Source organism: Centruroides vittatus, unplaced genomic scaffold, assembly GCF_030686945.1.
Source record: "Centruroides vittatus isolate TY-2023 unplaced genomic scaffold, ASM3068694v2 contig_10, whole genome shotgun sequence".
Classification (NCBI taxonomy): Eukaryota; Metazoa; Arthropoda; class Arachnida; order Scorpiones; family Buthidae; genus Centruroides; species Centruroides vittatus.
This window is the reverse complement of record NW_027120658.1, coordinates 5,551,394-5,571,218: the sequence shown is the minus strand read 5'-3', so window position 1 is coordinate 5,571,218 and position 19,825 is coordinate 5,551,394. Positions and strand designations below refer to the sequence as shown.

The 19,825-nt window shown below is 23.6% G+C and overlaps 1 protein-coding gene across 2 annotated transcripts in view; it reads left to right on the top strand.

Moving 5' to 3' along the window:
- The first annotated feature begins 11,536 nt into the window (after window positions 1-11,536).
- LOC136976645 (protein turtle-like) overlaps window positions 11,537-19,825 on the top strand; it is a 163,957-nt gene continuing 155,668 nt past the window's right edge. For both annotated transcript variants that reach the window (XM_067272031.1, XM_067272095.1), the window contains exon 1: window positions 11,537-11,851. In XM_067272031.1, coding sequence (XP_067128132.1) covers window positions 11,587-11,851 — 265 coding nt within the window. In that variant the 5' untranslated portion in view covers window positions 11,537-11,586. The remainder of the gene's footprint in view (window positions 11,852-19,825) is intronic.

Sequence of the window (19,825 nt, the reverse complement as noted above, 5' to 3'; positions counted from 1 at the left end):
TCTACTTTTATAGATTAATTTTTTGAGAACAATATTTATTTTAAAAACATTTAAAAAATAATAGTAAAACTTAACACGGTTTACAAAATACCTTTATTACTAATGGAATGAATGATTTCCAGCCATCAACTGACCAATAAAATTACTAATTATGACATTTTGATCCAGTAGGATTTGACTTTTAATAAGTTTGAATAACGCTAAAATAAATTTACAGCACTTTATCAGTATGTCGAAGATTTATTCTATCAATTAAAATAAATCTACTGGGAATTTTATGCCATTTCCAGTCAAGATTTTATTTACTAATTATTGTCCAGTGCTTTATTAATAAAGTGTGATACGTCGAAAATTTCGTATCAATTTTTTTCATTTTTAAGTAGATATTTTTTATTATATTCTAAGATTATAACGAATATAATTCAATGTATAATGAATAATTTTTTTTATTAAGTTATAAAATTCTTCATAAATTTACTTGTATAAAAAATTGAAAGTTTTCAAAATAATTCAAATTTATATTTATTTTAAATTAAAATATTTTAAAAATTCTTTATATATATGATAAAAATGAATGATATTTATATACATTTATTCATTTTTAAATAATTATATAAATTTTTATTTTCTCTTAAATATCTATCTATATATATATTATAGTAAATAAATAATAAGTGGAATAAAGTTATATAATGTATATATGTTTATTAAAATAAAAGTAATTATTTAAAAATAAATGTATAAATATTTCATAACTGTAACTTTCTATGATCCATTATAATTATGCTTTATATAATAATTAATTTCTCTCAGGAAGTGTCGTTACTTAAGAAATAAAACTTTTAAACTTTTGTATTTTAAAAGAAGGTATATTTATTTAATTTAAAATTTATAAGTTATTTTTAAAGTTAGAAAAAAGAAGGCGAAAAAGAAATCATAAAAATACATTACATATCTATCTTCACACCGAAAATATTATGCTGAAAAGTTGAAAGAAAAAAAATAATAAAATATTTTTTTTTCTAAAAAATATGTCCAAAGGAAATGGATGTAATAGTCCTATAAATTGTAAAAAGTAGCTTCTTGATATCTTGAAAAACCAATTGAGACAATATCAATTGACTACTATAAAATAGAATAAATTTGAAATTTTCAGTTTGTCTAAAATGTCAAAATTTTAAAATAAAGTTTTATATGATGCCATGACACATAATGATGTTGCTGGCCTTAGTATTTCGACTTCTCACTGGTTTGTTATATCAAATATCGTGATAAACTCGATAGAATAGACATTACTACTATTGGTGAAACTATATCGTTTGGGGTCAATGGGAATCGATTCCGGATGCACCTAGTGATAAGCAAGAACCATACCCTGCAAGGTCGTGTAGATAACTTGATTTCTGGCTATTAATACGTGGTTTAAATGTCTTTATTTAATTATATTATTATAAACTTAGCTATTAAGAATTATATTACTGATTTATCTTTTATATTTTTGTACAGAATTTTATTCGTTTCAGTAGAGAAAATGTAGTTATTATCTCGTGTTTTAAATCATTATATAAGTAGGCATTTAATTTTTTAGAATTTTATTACTTTTATCAATTTTTTAAAATGGTTAATGTAAAATGATTAAAAATATATTATTACCAGTTAAAAATTCAGCATTTGGTACTTTAATAGTATTCAAGGCGTGATGGTGAATGGAACTTTAAGTAATTCGGTTAAAAGGAGAAGCCTGATTTACAGGATTGGCTCTGATTTCATTTTAATGATTTGTGATGCGTATCCAAAACAGATCGTTTCTGACGAATGTTTACTTGTATCCAGTACACTTGTACTAACGGTTTTGATCTTTAAATTTTGATGCGATAAAGTGCATTTCATGGTATTGAAAGACTTCCACTCATACAAAATAATGCCATATAATTTCACGAGTAACTCCTGTTTATAAATAACTTTAAAATTAATTATTTTACATAAATTCATATTGTAGTACATAAATACATAAATATAGTTAAATAAAAATATATTTACATATGTTAAAGGAAAATATAAATTAAACAAACTAAATTAAATTAAAACTTTCACCTTAAATGAGTTTTATTAAGTTGATTATTTATGAATTAAATTAAGAATTTTACTGAAGTTAAATTTTTATAATATTTTTAAATAATTAAAGCTTTGAAAATAAATCTGAAAACTCCTCAGAAGAAAAATAAATAAAGTTTAATAATAATTCTGTAATTTAATATTATGAATTATAATTTCATAACATAAAAGTTCAATAAAATTAAAGAAGATAACTTTAAAAGTTTTATAAATTATTCTAAAAATTTTAAGCTATATGACATATTATATTTTCATTATTAAATTATATTATTATAATTTTAAATAATGAAAAGTAAATAATATAAAATGATAAAGAAGGAATTACTTTTAGAGAATTAATGAATAATATAAATAAGACACATATAAATTGAGAATTGTTAAGATAAATGAGAAAATACAAGTATGAGATAGAAGGTAAATTCTGTCTAAATTTTTGTAAGGTATTGACGATTTAGTAAATTTCTAGGATTTCTGTTTAAATTATTGAACAGAGAATAGCATTATGGTCTGTCTGCTCTCAAGAGGGATGAGTGATTGATTGATGAATAGATACAAAAAGACAAGCATAAGTAACTTTCAAAATATTCACTGAAACTAATATATGTTGACATATTGTAGATACATTTTAAAATACAAAATCTAGAATTAGAAAGAAAAATCTGTAAAATTTGCATCGTTTAAAATTGATATTTAATCATGTCCTAGAAAATACAACGAATTCAATCATTTTAATCACTCTTAATAGAATGACATTGTTGTACATAATACCACTTAATTAACTATATATCACTTACAATCTGGAATTATATACTTGAGTGCTGTTCTGTATGTTCTATAGTCTTCATATAAATGATGTATATAATATATTATTAAAGCAAACAATATTATTTTGATTTGTAAAATTTTATTATTTTTAAAATATTCATTATAACAATGTACTAATAATAAATTTATTTTATTAATTATATAATATAGATCTTATTTAATTTTAAAATCTTTATAATTTTTTTACATTGAAATTTAAAAAAAATTAATTCTATATTATCTTGAAAAACTTAAGAACTGGAAGTTTAGGCAGTTGTTTGAGATTGTTTTTTGTTTTTTGAAATTTCTGATAGGATGTGACAAGAAGGCAAATATAAAAGAAAATTGTATTTTCTTTTAATATTCAAATATCACATGTTTCTCTTATGTAAACAAACATAAACAATATAAAACCATCAGCTGTCTTGTGATTGTATTCAAAAGTTCTAATATTTCACATCTTTCAACATGTCAGCAAAGTAAAAATTTCACCAAAATTTCTATTTTTACAATATATAATTTATATTCTTGAAGATTGTTTCACTTAATTATTATCATAAAATGAAGCAAATAAACGAATCTAACGATGCACAGAAATGTGCAATTATATGTAACATGAATAAAAGCTGGACGAGGGGAGACACCGTGCCACACAGAGATATAGCAGACCAAACAAGAAGCTCGCCATCTAATACAAAATATGTCTTAGTGACTTAGCACACAGGGATTACACTTTTACTTTCTTTCACAATTAAATTACAATAGTTAATATTTTCTAAAATAATTAATATTAATATTTTTTAATTTTATATATTAATATGTTATATACTTAATTAATATAAATAATTTAAATTTTTTAATACATTTTCTAACTATAAAATTAATTATTTTATATTTTTAAAGTGCTTAAATATATTTTAAAAAATAATTAAAAATTCCAAAAAAATGAAATTTATACCTGCAAAAGTACTTTTCAATCCCTTTTAAAATTAACTTTGTATTTTATTTTAATTAAAAATATTATTAATTATTGAAAAAAGTAAAAGATTTAATGCGTAAATAATCAATCCTTTGGAAAAAATAATATAAATATAACTTCAAAAATTTGTTGAGACAATGCTAATTCCAATATCAAAAAAATTTATTATTATTATTTTTTTCAAGAACATATATATATAGTTACTTAAAGTATCTAATATTTTATTACAGAAATTCATTATTATGATATGAAGTAAAATCCGATATAATCATTAATCTTTTTTAAAAATAAATTTATTTTTTAGAAGATTGAACCAAGTTATAAAGTCACTGTTTAATATTCTTGTAGTTTATTCTTAGACAATTTTATTTTTGTTTCTATTTGACAAAATCAGATCAATTTACTGAAGAAAATCCAATTCAATGATTTAATCTCATCCTTCTCTAATTCTAGTTTTCCTTATTGTATTGTCCAAGAACAGCTCAAAATTGATGACTCAATAAATAATTCTGACTAAAGTATATTTTGTTTAAATCCAAGTTTTCATTTCATAACATCAACTATTCCTACGAGTGCAATTTATTGCTGAATAGAAAATTTATTTTCTCTTATATTCATATATATATAAGATATTTTTTAGAAGGAACCTCCTCTAAGAAAAAAATAGACTCAAAAATAAAAAGAAATATAATAAATAATCCATCCCATTTAATTTTTCAAAAATTTTAAAATTTTATATAATATCTCTTTACTTTCTTATTTTATACATGTAAATATTAAAATAACTTTATTCTTATATACCACTTTAATAATTTTCTTCAAAAATCATCCATATAAAAAGATTTAAGTTATTCCTTTAAGTTTTAAAAATAAAATAAATTAAATTAACTTTTTATGTACTAAATTAACTCTTATTTAATATAAAACATTTAAATTTATTCTTCTAAAATAATTTAATTCTAAGTATTACTTAAGGTAATGATAAAAATTACTATTTAAAGAGTAAAAAAAAAAAAAAACAATTCTCTTTTAAAGAAGTTATTTAAATAAATTTACAAAATAAAATAAATAAATAAATTTCTGTAAATTATGTATATTTAGTTTTATTGGAATTTTTTAAAATATATATATTTATTACTTACTACTTAAATATTCTATAATATTCTATAATACTTCTATACATGACAGATGTTTTAATGTACATGAACCTAGTAAATGTACTATACTTTATGTGTACATAAACTGATTAATAATAAAAATTTTCCATTTTTTAAAATGTATGTTTAACGTAAAAACATTAATATTTTGGTTTAGCGGTGCTTACATGTTTCATAAATTTCCTAGCAAAACAACTCGCTTGTTCCATTAACTGGACAAATTTTTACTTTCAGTTTTCCTGAAAGGACAACATATTTACAGTAACATATATATATATATGTATTTTTTTCTCAACAGTACACTGTGAAAATTCTTAACACGTTGTTTATATAAAAATATATATATGTGTAAGTGAACTAAATCGCATAAAATAATTGAAGTGAGATAAACTCATCAACTTGTTACTTTACTGAAGTGTCTATAAAAAATTGTTTTTTTTTATTTGTATATTAAAAATTATTGTAAATAAATAAATACGATTTTTATTTTGTTTATTTATTTATATAAAATAAATTATTTTTTCATTATTTTTAATGCTACATAATCTTATTAAATTTAAATACATAAACATCTTTTTCCGTCTCCTCTCTCCCTTCTCTCCATCCTCCTCTTCCTCCTCATCCTTTTTATTATTATTTTGTTTATAAATTGACTTATTTATTAAATATTTATTATAATATTTTTAATGTATAATTTATTTTTTAGTGAATTTTAAGGTTTTTGATACTTTTATTGCGTAATAAGAATTATTGTTTTTTTTCAGTTATTAAGAGTAATATTTTACAAATGAGAAACGTGATAATTGAATAGAATAATAAGAATTTTTAATGTAAATTTTATGAAGATTTTTACTTAATTTATAAATTTAAAATATTTTTTATTATTAATAATAAAAAACTCCACTAATGATGAGTTTTTTTCTCGCAAAAAATTTATATCAACCGAGAGAATGAAAAATAATGAATAAATAAAAAGTCAACGTATTTTTTATTATCAGTTTAATGTTTAAAAAATCTGTAATGTTTTTTCTATAAATATTTTTTTTATTATTTTTAAGTGATTTTTATGAATTTTGCAAGAAAAAGATTTTTTGGTTTTTGTTTTTTATTCACTAATAATCCTTTTATAATTTAAAATAAGAAGAAAAATTAATTTAAAAATACAAAAAATAATTAAAATTAATTATATTATTCTTTGATAAAATAGAAAAAAATACTACTTATTAAGAAAAAATGATAGCATTTCTGTAAGTGTCTTGGTGGTAGATTTCTGTCTTATAATAAAATTTCTCAATGGTTGAAGTTGTAGAAAGTTTTATTAGAGTTCTTAGCCTTCTTGTTCTAATCAATTCTAAAGGGAATTCAATCTAAATTGGGAAAAGAAAAATGGCACTAGGACATTATGAAATTTTCTTTAGCTTTGGACTTGCGATTAAATAATCTTGTTGTTTTCTTGATCTCTTCTAAGATAAAGATAAAGCTCTTTTTTAATATATTTTGTCGAAAATCTAATCATTAGAAAACAATTTTTGTTAATTTTATTAAATATAAATAAAGTTTATAGAGAAAATATTATTTTTATGTGTTTAAACTAGAAAAATTGAGTATATAAACACTAATATTATTAATATACTTATTTTTATTGATAAATATTTTAAAACTTTGATTTCATTATTATTGTTATTTTAAAAATTAATAAAGTTAAATAATAATAAATTGAAAAAGAAAATTAATATTTCTATAAAGATTTAACAAACACTTTTAAATTTATAAAGCGAATAAACAAAATTAAAATTTAAAATAAGGGATTAGAATGGAAAATACCGAATGTAAAAATGGTACCTTGATAATAATTAGTGTTTAAATTTAGAAAAGATAATCATAAAAAACAATTTTTAAATAATATTTTTCTATAAACATTATATTTTATTGTTTAACATTCGTTCCACTTCTCTATCAGTAGTTGTTAACACGCACCTCTGGGGTGAGAGACTTCTGCAAGACAACTTTTCTGTGATGTAAAAATTTTCTTCTTTCTTTCATCGAACTTTTAAATTTTTTCTGCACTCTTTTTTTTATTGAAAATTGAATTTCTTTTAAAATGATATCTTAATAAAATTGTATCAAAATCAAATTTAAATACGTTTTTTTTTTCCTGTTGTATATCCCTAACCTAGAACTAAATGTTTTTGTATTAATGGATGGACACAGAAGAATTTTCTTTTTCATAAAAGGCAAAATTGCATTTGGCAGCATAAGCGACCTTGATCATAAAATAACATAATTAACGAATTTTTTACATAGAGGATCAACAGTGCGTTCAAAAATTCAAGAGGTATGAATAGCAGAATCCCTTGAATATTTAAATTTATTGTTCTACATAATACTTAAATATCTTCAACAATTTTTGCAACTTTCTAACTAAGATATTACAAATTTAATGCTTTTGAGAGTTATTTTAATAAATATTTATTTAGATTTATGCATTATGAACGATGCATACGCATACTTAATTACATTTATTTTGAATAAACAAATATATGGAACACAATACTTAAGTAGGAAACTTTGGATAGTTTGGATACTTTCTTTAAGATTGAGAACAAATCATTAAAAAAAATTAAATTTAAAATATGAAAATGTTTTTAAATATAAATATTCTTATAAGAAAATTCTCATATAATTTTTATTATATTTAATAAATAATAAATTGTTTATAATTAGAAGTTTAAATATTTAATCGAATTTTTAAATTTTACATTAGAATATATATAAATATTTTTGAATTTTCTAAATGATAGACTAGCTAGATAAATCATTTAATATTAATTTTATTTTTATTAATAAAAAATTTATAATAATGAATATATATATATATATAATTTAATTAAATTTAAACAATTTTTGTTTAAATTTTTGTTTAATAAATATAATCTAGATTTTTATACCATCAACTTTACTAAATTCTTCATTTATAAATATTTTTTTCAATTTTATAATTTATTTTAAAATTCAGTTAAGAAATATTTTATTCGAAGAAGGAAAAAGTATTAAATACTTATTTTTGATATTTTTTTATATAAAAATGATAATAATAATGTTTACTTCTTTTAAAGAGAATCGTTTTCTTCCTCCTCGTATTCCAAATATTATAAACATCGATAAAAATCTTAAATAAAATTATTTGAAATTATTGAAATTTCATTTCCTTCAGAGAAATTTCATTAAAATAAATAACGTAACATTAGAATAATTTGAAATAAGACAACGAAGAAGATTTTATTACCGTTTTTTAAAAATTCAAAAAAAAAGGAAGTAATAGTTTTTAATAGGAAAATATTCAAATAAATTGAAATCATGTCAGAGAAATTTATGACGATAATATCGAGAAATAAAGAACGAAATAATAAAAAAAAATGAATCATTAATATATAATATTTGTATTGAATATCAGTATATCACATCGAATGCAAAATAACATTATCTTGACCATAAAGTAAAACTCTTGAATGATAGATTGTTTTCAAGAATATCATCGGAATGAAATTTCTTCGATATCAAATGATATTTTTTTATATTAAAAAGTTTCTATCGAAAATCTTTATGTTTAGTTAAATAGATAATAAATTCAAATAAGATTTTCTTCTTAAAAAATCGATCTTTTATAACGAACGTGTTTATGAGAGAGGTTAAAAATTTTGTTTAAATCGGAATATTTTTTATTGTAATTTAATTTTTTTAATAACATAATATATTATCTGCATGTTTAATATTCATTTGTTAATGTAAAATTCAGTTATGATTTGAATTGATAGCATTAAGTTGCGATATTGCTCAAGAAAGCCAATGTATCCATTAACTGAAATTTAACCATGTATGGCATATCTATAGAGAGAAAGCTTCCTCGACACATTCATTAGATTCTTTCTAGTTTCATTCTCGTCCAATAATTGATGACAATATGTCAGAAACATCTGTGGAAGGCTCATCAACTTCAACATCAAGCAATCGTTTCTTTGCAATTGATATTTTTCAAGAGTTGAGGGAAATAAACCTTTCTTTAAGTTACAGAAATGGAAATGGTTTTTTTTATATATATGAAATTTATATTCATTTATTTTAAATAACAAATTACTTACTACTTTTGTATAAGATTATTTTTTCTTTCCATTTTTTGAAGAAAGTAAAATCGAATTTCATGCTGCTTTGAACAGCCTATAAAGATGTTTCCGCATTTTAAATTTTTCATTACCTATTTAACGACATTATCTTAAGGTACCAGGCATTATCACAAGCAAAAATTTTCATGATAAATCGATGTCATTTAATCATCATCATAATATTCAGATGTAGAAAAATCGCAAAATGATTTTATACATCTGAAGATATCAATTGATTTTAATTCTCCTTTGCGTACATTTATTTTATGAAATTCATCTTTGTATATAGTAAACTTTGCATGTTTATGAATAGTTATGTAAATTCGTGAAAAGATTTAATTAAATATATTGATTAAAAATCATTTTTATCGTTATCTTCATCACAAATGATTTAAAGTGATAAAAATAATTAAATGTATTTATTTATTTACTTTAAAACAAAAAATTCTTTAAGACAGAAAATATGTAAACAAAAATATAAAGAAATATTTATATACATTTTCATTTTTATTCAAATACTTTATTTATTATACCGTATTAAATATTGTGTAAATACAGTAAAACAATATTAAAACATAGTATTTTATATTATATTTTAATTATAATGTACTATATACTGTATGTATCTGTACTTGTTAAAGAATTATTTTAGAATTGTAAATACATGTTTAATCACAAATTTCGTTAATTTTCCGACTAAATTTAGTTAAATACTTTTTAAAAAATTCTTATTAACGAATTAACGAAAATTTTAAAAAATATTTTCAGTTATAAATTTCGTAACTAAAAATATTCGGTTTCGAAAAACATTATGGCTATAAAGTCAATTTTCAAAAATAAAACCATAAAATTTTAATATTTAATTGGAAATTTTTATTTTCTAAGGTTTTTAAATTGCATTAAACTTATTTAATATTATAAAGAAATATAAGTTTATTCAGAACATAATTATAAGTAAATTAACTGTTAATACGTCTGCAATGTTTTTCCTTGGAGCATTTAAGTTTTCAGAATAGATTTATGAATAATAAGTTATACTTATTAATTCTTGTGCTTTTCATGATTTAAAATTAATATTAAATTATAGAATAAAAGATAAATAATAATCAAATTTAATGTGCCATAAAATTTCAATTCGATTTATAATGTATATCATGAAAATTTCAAAACTTTCAATGATTTTTATTTTATTACTAAATTAAGGAATTTATTCACTTATATCTTAATAACATTATTTTAATTAGAATTTTTATTTTAATATCGATTTTTAAATGATAATGATAGCAATAACAGTAATATTATTGCATACTTTTCCAGGTAGTTGCACTAGTTTCTTCAAAGGAATATTATTTAAAATACTTTATTATCATATAAGCATAAATTAAAAATGTCCATCATTTCATATGATTAATCGAGATTTAAATCATTAAAGTTAAGCATAATGGGAGCGGATAATGTGACAACAGGAAGATAAGTATAACGAACGGGCAATCAGGAAATAAGTTACATAATCGAAAGCTATCCCTAATTTTGATATCAAATTACATTAGCTTATGAACATAAACTATATACACAGTATAATAATGTGCATAATGTACAGTAATGTTATACATACAAGGTATAATTATATTGTTTGTGTAACATAATGATTATTAAATTTTAAAATGTTTTTGAAAATTTGTTTTTCATGACTAACATTTTATATGCTTTCTTGATTTTTCTATTATAAAAATGCTAAAAATACAATATAAATCTTTAAAAATGATGAAGAAGTGAAAGTAAAAAAAGTACTAAAACGTTCAAAAAATTTTAATGTACTTTTAATTTCCTTCTTTATTTTTTCTTGTAAGACTTCTTAAAACTTAGTAACGGACTTATGTTACACCATTATATAAATTTAGTCTACTTATAGAGAATAATTAGTAGAAAAGTTATGACTTAACTCTAACTAATGATTAGTTTCTTTTAATATTTTTTGAGTTGGAGTGTTTGTATTTTTTTTAAAAAAATAACATGGCATTAACCGCAAGAAACTGCTCATTAACAGAAACAAAGAAGTGGCTTTGCTGCTAGTTATTTTTCAAACATTTGGAAAGCAATAAGATCTTTATTCAGGGGAGTTGTTTTCAGTTGATTCGTACATTTCCACATTTAATACAAATGATGCCAATCACAACAATACCCGCATTATATGTGTTCTCAGTCATTAAAATACTGCTGAATGCTGTGTCAGCTGGGACAAAGCGCCAAGCTCCGTGCTCGTAAGGCCCTCTAGTGACTGTTGTGCGAATTGGAATTGAATTCCAGGCGTTCGATAAAAAGCAGCTGGTGCAGGTTACAGTCATCGTTCTGGCTACAACTATCGCTCGGAATGTGTGCTGGAGTGGAAATCACCACTGCTACATATACATCATACACAGTGACGTTTTTAAACAGTTTACGTCGGATTTCTTCTATAGTCTACGTCTCAACTGCAGTCGGATGTATGACTTTAGAACAGGAAGCAGATTTCTGCTTCTTCCATACCATCTTCTCCATGGTGTTTCAGGCCAATCAATTTCTTACTAGCCTCTGGGTACTTCTAACCGGACTATGTGGCTGGGTGGAAGGACAAGCTACAAACGAGCAGCCGTGGGGTAAGTAAACATACCTTGTCAGATTGGTACCGTATAGAATAAAGCGAATATTCTAGTTGATTTATACAAGCACCGTTAAAGGTGACGATAATTTGCTTGTTTGCCACGAGAGAATATAGTAAGTGATCTAACGATTCCAACCATGTCAAAACCGATAGGGTCAGTCCTTCCTGTGACAATGACAGGCATTTGGAATTTGATAATTATCTAATAGAGTTAGTAGTGGTCGATGCACTGACAGCAATAATATGAAAATCGTAATTATGATGTCTGTCGAAGATTTACAACTTTTGTTCGTCTAAAGTTTAAGTTCGTTTCCGTAAATACAACATAAGATACTTGCAAAAAAGCATGATTTTATATTGTGAATTCGCTTCGGATATTGAAGGAAAAACGTTATTCATATGTAATGAAAGTGAAAAAATCCCAATAAAGGATTATGAAATCTTCATAATAATCCAATTTCCGAGTTCTTTTCTTACCAAAAGCAATTTATTATAATGCGTGAACCACAAGGGAGCTGTATTACTGAAGAAAAGAGCTACTTCATTAAAGAAGCTTGATTAAGAATCATCAAAGGTTGCCAAGTAAAGGTAGTCAAAAAGGATTCACAAATGATGAGAAGGCATGCGATATGTAAGCAACTATATTTATTACTCTCACCGCACAATTTCATTAAGAACAATTTTAAATGGCAACAAGTCATTACCCACAAAGTAAATCACATCATTTGAATATTCCTTCACTTTATCAATGAATTTTTTTCGTGTGTGTAAGTGTGTGTGTGTGTCAATGAAGTTTTGAAAATATTTTCTTTGCTGCTTTGAATTTGTAAAAAAGTCTTTTAAATATCGTACACTCGTTAAATAATTATAAACTTTTTAACAGTTATATGGTCATTCTGAATGAATTTTAATGCAAAAAATAGAAAAATAACGAATAAAATCTTTCTATCTAGATTAAGATAAGAGCTTATTTAATTTGTTTCCCTTTTCTTTTAAGAGAAAACTATCAAGGTTTTATTATATCAGTTTATCGTGGAAAAGTAACTTTATGATTAAAATTAAGTAATTGTGTACATTAGTCGTAATGAATCATGATGTGAATTACTTCGGTAGTACAGTCTAAGTATAAAGTTTTTATTTATATTTTGTGATAATTTATAATTGAAACAATAGTTTTGAAGTGTTTTACGTTAAATGTTGTCAGAGCATTTAAGTGTTTTTTTAACTCAAAAAACCACTTTTGTGGTATATCTTAATGAGGAAATTGTTCTTGTACTTATAAACTTGATATTATTATTGTACTTTTTGTGTTATTTATGAATACAACTAAATTGCATCTACAATAAAATATAATTCTTCATCAAGTAATATGTAATATAATGAAATTGTATGAGTATTAATGAATTTATTCATAGCAATAAAAAATCAAAATTTATTTTTTAAACTAACCAAATTTAATACATAAAAACTTCTTAAACAAATAAAAATATATAACACTTTATATATTATTTATATATTTTCTTTAATAACGAATAACGCTTAGAATATCAGATTATGAGTAAAATTAGAAAAAAAGTGAGATATTTTTCACATTTTCATGTGAATTAATTTGTTAATAACATATACAAATTCGTGTATACTTTAAAAATAGATACTGTTTTCTAAATTCTTATATTTATTTTATAAACTGAGATTGAAAAACTTACTTTCTTTAATAATATCAAGGGAAATATTAACCAAATATGACATTTTCCGCTTTTATTGATATTCTATGACCCACAAGAGCAATTCAATGAGATATTTTTATTTAAATAATTTTTTAAAATATTTTTTATATAATATATGTAAACGTAAATAGTTATTTCACACTTCTAAAAAAAAATCATTTATTATTACATAAATGTTTTATTTTTAAATAAATTAATAAACAGAATTTAATATTTAATTTATTGTATTTAATATTTTGTTAAAGATATAAATTTTTATAAAATTTAAATTTGCAAGTTTGCTCGAGAATTTTTGTAAATTATACATTAAAAATATTGTGTAAATATAAATATATATTCTGTATAAATGCAATGATATAATAATAAATAACATAATAAATAAATTGTTTATATTTATAGGAACTTTTAACTTATTTAAAATAAAATTTGCATCAATTTTTAATCATTTTTAAAGAAATACTAGTATTAAATTCTTAGTTTTACTGGAGAATTTTTATAAGGATATATATAAAAAATTGTGTAAATATAGATAAATAATTGTTTTATAAGATGCAATGATATAACAGTAAATTAAGCAATGTTTACATTTATAGGAATTGCTAAAAATGTTATTTGCTTTTTTATTGTTTTATTGATATAATACGTAATAAAAAACGCAAATTTTCTCTTGTAATTAATAATTTCTCTGTTTTTTTAATTGAAATATTGTTGTTGCTTTGCAACAACAATATTTCAACAACAGTAAATTTTTTCCTGTTTCACTACAAGAGACATCATGTCTCTTGTATCGAAAACAGGAAAAAATTTACTGTAAATATAATTAATAAATTAGCAGTAGAAAGGAGAATATATAACTACTTGCTATAACTGTCTTCGATGCAAACAACCTATTTAATAACGGTTTCAATTAAGTACTCATTTATCGTAGGAACACTGCATATATACATAGAAATGATTGAATTAATTTGAATAAACTAATTCGAAAAGTCTAATAATGTAGAAAAATTGGTTCTTTTTATATATATATAATAATTTTATTTCTTAATTTCCTAATTCCTTCATCATTATTTAATGCCACATTAACTGGAACTGACTTAAAATGCCTTAAACATTATTCTCATGTAAAGCGGGCATTTTAATAATGAGAATATGGTCAACTGGACGGAAATAAAATTAAACGAAAGTATTAAATGCCTAGAAACTTTATCAAATTTTAATTTTCTATATAAACTGTAAGGTAATATCTGAAATTCAAAATATCTAACAGGTAATGTAAGAAATAGCTGTGTATATCCGCAGCCACAATCCTGCATCAATGATGTAAAATCGATCCAAGAAAACGACTATTTGTATTAAACAAAACACACAGAATTTATAAATTTGTAAAAGTTTTAAAGGTTTATTTTTAAAGAAAAATAAACTAAAAATAAATCATTTCTTTTCTATTTTGAATTTTATTAATATAATTTTTTTCTCCAATTTATTTACGTGATTATCGCTAATTTATTTTAGATATTATTTCAATATATTAATGTCCATCGCGGTTTTTAGATCGATCTTTGGTTTTTGAAATGAATATTCTAAGTCGTTTATCATAATTATCAAATTGTTGTTACTTCACGAATCTAATGTCATTAATATAACTCAAGAGAATTTTCAATGATTGTTCTTGGAAACACGTCAATAACTTGCCAATTGTTAATATAAAATAATTAAAAATATATTTACGATATTAATTATAGATTTAGAATTTCTCTGCGAGAATTAATAGATGCTTTTCTTTGCATGTGATTTATGAATTGAAGTGAATAGTGAAATCTTTATTTAGATATAATAAACGGGAGGAAAATTCCCTGGTGATTTTTCAATATAAACATTCTATAGGTACGCAATCGAGCTAATTCATCTTATGAATACGAAATTCAGTTATCAAGAATATGAGGTTTGTCAATAAAATGTAAATTCCACTTTTGTATAAGAGTATAATTTGACATTTGATTAAAAGTATTATTCTTAACAATGTACGGAATGTGTTATACGATGGCTTTTTCAACGCTACAAATCTAAAAAAGACACATCACTCTACTTGAGCTCTTAGAAATCCGTTAAGAAAAACCTCGTTTCTTTCAACTGTGGGTTCGAGTTACAACGGCTAATTTTAAAGGACTTCAGCACATCACTTATATTCCACCATTAAAAAAAATCTAGAGAAACAAAAATTACGAATTAAACTATTTTAAAAAATATATAAATGTATATTTTGCCATTAAATTTCGATTCCATTACGCTTCACTCGTTTCGATCTGAGCAGTAATAGGAACAGTTTGTGATTAATTCGTTCCGGAATAAGAATTCCAGATGGAATTATTGTCAACAAAAGGATAGGAGGTCTGGCCAATTGCTTCGAATTATTTAAATTTAAAAAAGAATTTTTCTAACAAAATGAAACAAAAGAGAATAGGCAATAACCCCAAGCGTTATTTGGAGGATTAATTGTTACAAACCAATTCCATTCTGTAAGAGAGAAGTATTAAGAATGAAGCAAAAGTGCAATTATGGTGAGATGGTAGACACATAAAACCGTAAGTGTCGCCGCAGTAAGCAACCCTATTATAACCTGAAACCATCAGACTTCGCACGAGGTCACTCATCCTCTGGCACACCTCCAGTTTTTAGCCCATATATTCGAATATCTGGTGAACATGGACAAAAACTTCTGGACATACTTTTCTATTTCAATATAAATTTTCCTCATTTTTATTTTACCTATTTTTTTAAAGTACAATAAAAGTTTCTCAATTACAATTATTTTTATTCGCATCGCTTAGAATAAAATGGAATGTTGAAAATTATTTATTGCATTATATTTTATTTCTTTTATTATATTGTCTTGTATAATCCTTACTCGTTTATCACAGAACCTCTTCATATTGCAAAGAATTATCCTTACATTTTATATATAAATATCAATATTTTATGGAGATTAATTACGATTTTTTAAATTCTTTTATTCTTAAGTTTTTTTTCTATAGAAAATCTTATTATAGTTGTGAAAAAATTTCTTACTTCACATCAAATATTACATTTTCTTCTCCAAGTTGTGACCCTGCATGTTGCAAGAAACTGTTTCATTTGTTTTCCATCTAAAGAAAATCTCTGTTGTACCGTATATGACAAGTTTGGATTCGATCAAGCGTAGAATTGAGTATTCTCTCAAGAGATTTTGTGTATTCACTGTCGATGGTAATCATTTGCATGTATCGAGAATTTTGACTATCTTGGGATCATTGTTTTAAGTGATAGGGCTCCTGAGAAATTGTACAAAAAGAGTCCTAAAACCTGCAAGATTTTATAGGAAGAGAAATAAACTCTCCCTTGACGATAAAGAAACCAACAAATCTTTTAGTCTTTTCTTTACCTGCCCAAGTTATATCAGAAATGTAAAAACTGTCTTTGATCTGAATTGCAAAACCTCAATTCCCTAAATAGTTTTTAAACATCACGGAAGGAAAGTACTATTTAAAATTTGTTTAACTCTATTTATATAAAAATTACAGAAGAGGGAAGAAAGAAAAAAACTATTAAAGGATAATTGTTAAATTCTTAAAGGAAACGAAAACAGTATAGAATAAATTTATATTGGAAATGACGAAGCGTTATATGTCTGGCAGTATAAAAAGGAATTAAATGAATAATACACCTTAATACGGTGAACATTAAATCAAATTACTTCTCCTTTATGACATAGAGTTTAGATAGTGTTGTAATGACCCGTGACCTTCCATGCGGAATACAAAATAGTTAGTAAGGAAAGTTCTTCAAGCTTCATTTCCTAAACATGTACACGGTAACAGCCTCAGATGCAAAATTTAACAAGAATTAATTTTTAATGTTTCAATTCATTTCTATTTATCTTCTTTTTTCGTTAGCATTACAACGTTAATGAATTTTTACAAGGTAAAGTTTCTTTTGTCAGTTCAAATTAAGTATTAATTTTTATCTACTAAAGAGTTTATCTACTTAAATAGCCTCGTAGAGTTTCCAAGAATTGTTATAAACATTATTATAGCTAAGGATATTTTATGGGCTTGTATCATACATTATTCGTGAAAGTATTATAATGTTAACGTATAAAATTAAAGAGAATATTTCTTAAAATATTATGGAAACATGTACATTTATATAAAATAAACTTTATATTATTTTTTTCTGAAAGCTGAAATAGCACAATGCTGCTTATATTGTCAGCAATACGATATAATTCTATACATTTGCAATGTTGAGAAATAATTTATGTTAAGTTTAAAGTAGAAATATTGATCTTTTATTATTAGAACTTAATCTAAGATATTGTAATTAGATGTTGTTACTATCGAAAGTTCTTTTATGAATATATTTTTACGAGTTATTTTTTATGGAACGATTGATTGATTGCTTTCTGTTCAAGACATCGTGTGACCCGAAAAAAAGGATCATACATCCAGATACAATATTTCAATACAGATTCATAAATGTTCTGATTTTATTTACGAATTTTATTCTACAGAACTGTAACAAATTTTATAAGCGTGATTGAAAAAAAATGTGTTTTTACTATACAACAATTCCTATCATTTATTACCCCAACTTTAGCAAATCCATTCAATAAAAGCTATCAAAACCTATCCATCAAGAAAAGAAAAAAATCACGATATCATCAACTTTCATTTATGGCAGATTAAGTTTAGATATATTTCTGTCGACGATTTCACTATCAGTTTCTTTAAAACAAATTACTGTACTTTCATAATCAGTCTACTGATTTTTCGCTTTGTAAACACCTTGTTTGGTTTCCTTGCTTCAGGCCAAATCCAATGATTAAAAAGAAAATGTCATTCGAGAAGATTCTCTCTTTTTTCCCCCTTTTCTTTTTCTTATTCAGCTTGAATATTTTAATTTTAATGATTTCTATCCAATGTTATTCTAAAAACTTCTTACTAATTTAGTTCAAATAAGTACTTGAAAACAAAACGAGACAACCTAGGCATTTCTTTTATGGATTGCAATGAATAGATTTAAAGAGAATGGAGGAGTATCAGAAGTTTTCTTCTTTAAAACTTTATCGTTGCCAAGAGAATAATGTCCAAAGTAAAGCAATCTTTAAATCTCAATATTTTTAGCATCACCCCCTATAGGACTCCAGCCAGTATGTCTGCATTTTGACTTTCTACCGGAACAGAGTGCCTATTACGTTTAGTTTGGATGGTTGAGTAAAAGTGAAAGGTCATGTCGTATCTCTTTCTGTCGCATTGCGAGTATTTATTTATACAGAGGTATACCTTGTGGTATTTTGCTATAAAGACGATGGATGATCTCGGATGTTTAACTTCCTTCTCTCATTTGAATCTTATAGAATAACTAAAATTCGGGATTCTAGGTTATAAATAGTGCATTATCCGTCGAGAAACCTTTCTCGAAAATTCTGGAATCAACAGATAAAAAATAAAAGTAGTTTGTAAACACTGTTTTAAATAAAATTTAATCTTTAATTAGTTATGCAACAACGATTGCTCGCGCTATAAAGTTTTTATTCTAGATAAAAAATAATAATAATAATTTATAGATATAAAGTTTCCTGTAAAATGCTTAGAATTACTATTTCAATGGAATTGCTGTTCTGTAAGTTTAGATATAACGTGCCACGCTTCCATTTGTTATTTGTTGAGGGATTACGAAGGGATTTACAACCAGATGCCATGTTAAAAACAACAGGAAATGTTTTCTAACTTTTCTTTAATGTTTAAATGGAAGAATAAAATCGAATTGATAGATGGTCAGAAAATAACCATCCGTAACTGTAGATAGTGAATAAGTTACAAAATCGAAATTCCCTCCTCTTCTTCCAATAAAAAAAAATAAAATAAAATAAAGGAAAGAATTGCGTTTTATAAAAACTTATATATAAACTTTTCACAATTTAATTATACAAGGGAAATAAATTTAAAGAATAGTTTTGTCTTTAGGGATGTTCATAATGCGCTCGCAAACCTGCGGTCTAATTAACATAACGTTTGCTTGATTTACGATCTTTTCAACTCACTACGACGACATATATCTCTGTGAGTAAACTGCGAGTTTTAGATAATATTTCAAGCATATAACAAGATAAAGCGGATATTTTAAATAAATTTCACTAATTAAATAATTTTTTGATTTAGTTTTTAATCGATACGTAACACTCTTTCTCTTCTTCTTCCTCCTCT